This window comes from Anoplopoma fimbria, chromosome 24 (genome assembly GCF_027596085.1).
Source record: "Anoplopoma fimbria isolate UVic2021 breed Golden Eagle Sablefish chromosome 24, Afim_UVic_2022, whole genome shotgun sequence".
Taxonomy (NCBI): Eukaryota; Metazoa; Chordata; class Actinopteri; order Perciformes; family Anoplopomatidae; genus Anoplopoma; species Anoplopoma fimbria.
The window spans coordinates 1077633-1080663 of NC_072472.1; the positions used below are offsets into that span (position 1 = coordinate 1077633).

General features: G+C 42.9%; 1 protein-coding gene across 1 annotated transcript; it reads right to left on the minus strand.

Annotated features, from left to right (window-relative positions):
- Window positions 1–667: 667 nt before the first annotated feature.
- LOC129113815 (odorant receptor 131-2-like) lies at window positions 668–1642 on the minus strand. The gene has a single exon (XM_054626292.1). The coding sequence runs from the start codon at window positions 1640–1642 to the stop codon at window positions 668–670; it is 975 nt and encodes a 324-aa protein (XP_054482267.1).
- Between the last annotated feature and the right edge of the window lie 1389 nt (window positions 1643–3031).

The window sequence follows — 3031 nt, forward strand, 5'->3', positions numbered from 1 at the left end:
GATCACATGTACTGTTTCAGTGCAGATAAAAGGCTACTTAGAATGAAAAACGTGACAATAATTACATTTGATGCAAATCTATTTCCATTTATTGACTGTAATTATGTCTTGCTGAAAAAAGAAAAACATGAGTTTCTATTGAACTACGTTATAGTTTGTAAACATATTTATTCAAAAACGCCTTTCTAGCACAGTTCATGTTAATAATATATATATAATAATTAATGAGTTACATCTTTTTTTTAGCAGAAAAAAAAACATGGAATTTCTCTTCTGCTTTCTTCTTTATTGTTTAATTCAATTGCAGTAACCTTGAAACACATGATAATAGAATCCCACCCCATACAACTGTTTTGTGGATTTAAAGTGAAAGAATTCATCAGTGTTAATATTTTATCATATGTATGTGTGGAACCCCCTCTATAACATACACAAGGAGGGCGCAGGGGTATCCGGTTGGTTGCAATTTACTACATCACACATTTTAAGACAAAACTGATTATAAAAAATGAAATGACATCAATCACTTTTACACGTTTCTGCAAGTGGATTTCAAGAAATATTGACAAAACTACTGTTATTCTCAACAATGAATGAAATGAATTTTAAGCAACATGTATTTTGAATTAGTCTCTTGTAAAGAGAGGTTAAAAAACATATAGAGAGGTTAACAAAGTGTCTTAGGGTGACACTTCAGCCTTTGCTGTGATGTCAGTCGACAACATAAGTGGTACAGGAGGGCGTATCGGATGGTCTGGTCTCTGAGTCCATAGATGAGAGAACTCAGACACTTGGGGAGAATAATAAAAAATACATAAAAAACATACAGGATGCGCACAAATTCTATCCTTGTCAAAAATTTTGAGAAGGTTACAAGGAGCAAGTTGTGCAAAGTTGAGGAGAGACTGAGGCCCAGCTGCACCAGATGCAGCAGCAGCGTGTTACGAGCCTTTTGGGCTGAAGCTTTGTCTGTGGAGGCCGACCTGGCTGCTATCATCACAGCAATATAGGTGGAAGTGATTACAACACTAGCTGATCCAAAGAGAAAATAAGTGAAGGCATTATCATAATGTTCAGACATTGGCCCAAGAAAAATTACAAGTGCACCACAAAAGTCTTTCATCTGCAGGCTCTCCAGGTCTTCAAATGGAAAATCCAACATTAGAATAACTCGTGTGAGGATATTAAGTGAACTGAAAAACCAAACCACAAAGATAGCCACCGCTGTGTTTCTCATGGTGATGATGGTAGTGTGCCTCAGTGGGAAGCACACAGCCACATACCTCTCCAGAGACATCACCACCAGCGTGAGAGGGGAGATTTTGTTTGTTAGAGTGAGGACATTGACGAGAAATCCACATACAGGATATGTCAGCCTTATTCTACAAATAGACAGTAGGTACATTATCTGGCTCAGTGCCATCTGCATAGTGTCCGCACAAAGAAGGTTAAACAGAAGAATGAAACGGGATGTCTCACGAAACACTAATTTGCTCCTCAAGGTGAACAACATGAACCCATTAATGAAGAGAAACACACAGCATGGTAATGTTGTCAGAGTGGACAGCATCAATCTTTCCAGTAACCCCTGATACTGCAGTCCAGCAGTGATGTTGGTCTGAGGTTGAGATGCAAACGACATTTCAGAGAAGCATTTAAGACACGAGAAAATTCAAATCATTGTCTTACAAAAGCAGAATAAATCTCTTCCTGTTTCTGTTGTGAGAATGATGAAAATCCAACATCATTTAACACAGATGCCCGTTGAGTAACACCATCCAAGTCTGTGCTTGTTTCCATGTAAGCAGAGTCGGTCTGCAGGGTTTGCTTGCCCTCAAACGATGTATATCAGCTTTGCCCTGCCCCAAACCATGTGACACCTTCATGCGTCATTGGGGTTAACAGCTTGATGATAGGTAATGGAATCTCTCTCCTATTATTACATATAAGAGGTCATGTCTTACTCAGTTTAAACATATGTAAGCAAGTAAGTCAACTTTACTTCTATAGTACAAGCAGAATTAGTGCATTTGAGTGACAAATTTGAGGACTTCAGACGTGACTGTATCAACTCACATTAACGCTATTCCCCCCCATCAAGTCAACACCTATTCAGATCTAAAGTATCTTGTTTGAATCAATCTGACAGCATCTAATCAAGCTGCAGAAGAGAACCATGAAGAGCTAACATTACAAAGATAATTTAATTCATGTAGAAAATGTGCATCCATCCATCCATCCATCCATCCATCCATCCATCCATCCATCCATTCCATCCGCTTATCCGGGGCCGGGTCGCGGGGTCAGCAAGCTAAGGAGGGTCTTCCAGACGTACTGGGGCGTTCCCAGGCCAGACGAGATATATAATGCCTCCAGCGTGTTCTGGGTCGACCCCGGGGCCTCTTACCAGTTGGACGTGCCTGGAAAACCTCTAAAGGGAGGCGTCCAGGAGGCATCCTGATCAGATGCCCGAGCCACCTCAGCTTGCCCCTTTCCACGCGAAGGAGCAGCGGCTCTACTCCGAGCTCCCTCTGGATGTCTGAGCTCCTCAAACTATCTCTAAGGCTGAGCCCAGACACCCGACGAAGGAAGCTCATTTCGGCCGCTTGTATTCGGGATCTCATTCTTTCGGTCACTACCCAAAGCTCATGACCATAGGTGAGGGTTGTAACGTAGATGGACCGGTAAATCGAGAGCTTTGCCTTACGGCTCAGCTCCTTCTTCACCACAACGGTCCGGTACAATGCTGGTGCTGCACCGAACCGCCTGTCCATCTCCCACTCCATTTTACCCTCACTCGTGAATAAGATCCCGAGATACTTGAACTCCCTCGCTTGGGGCAGTGACTCACTCCCAACCCAGAGGGTGCAATCCACCGTTTTCCAGCAGAGAACCATGGTCTCAGACTTGGAAGTACTGACTCTCATCCCGACCGCTTCACCCTCGGCTGTGAACCGCCCCAGTGCGTGCTGAAGGTCCCGTTCTGAAGAAGCCAACAGAACCACATCATCTGCAAAAAGCAGGGATGTGA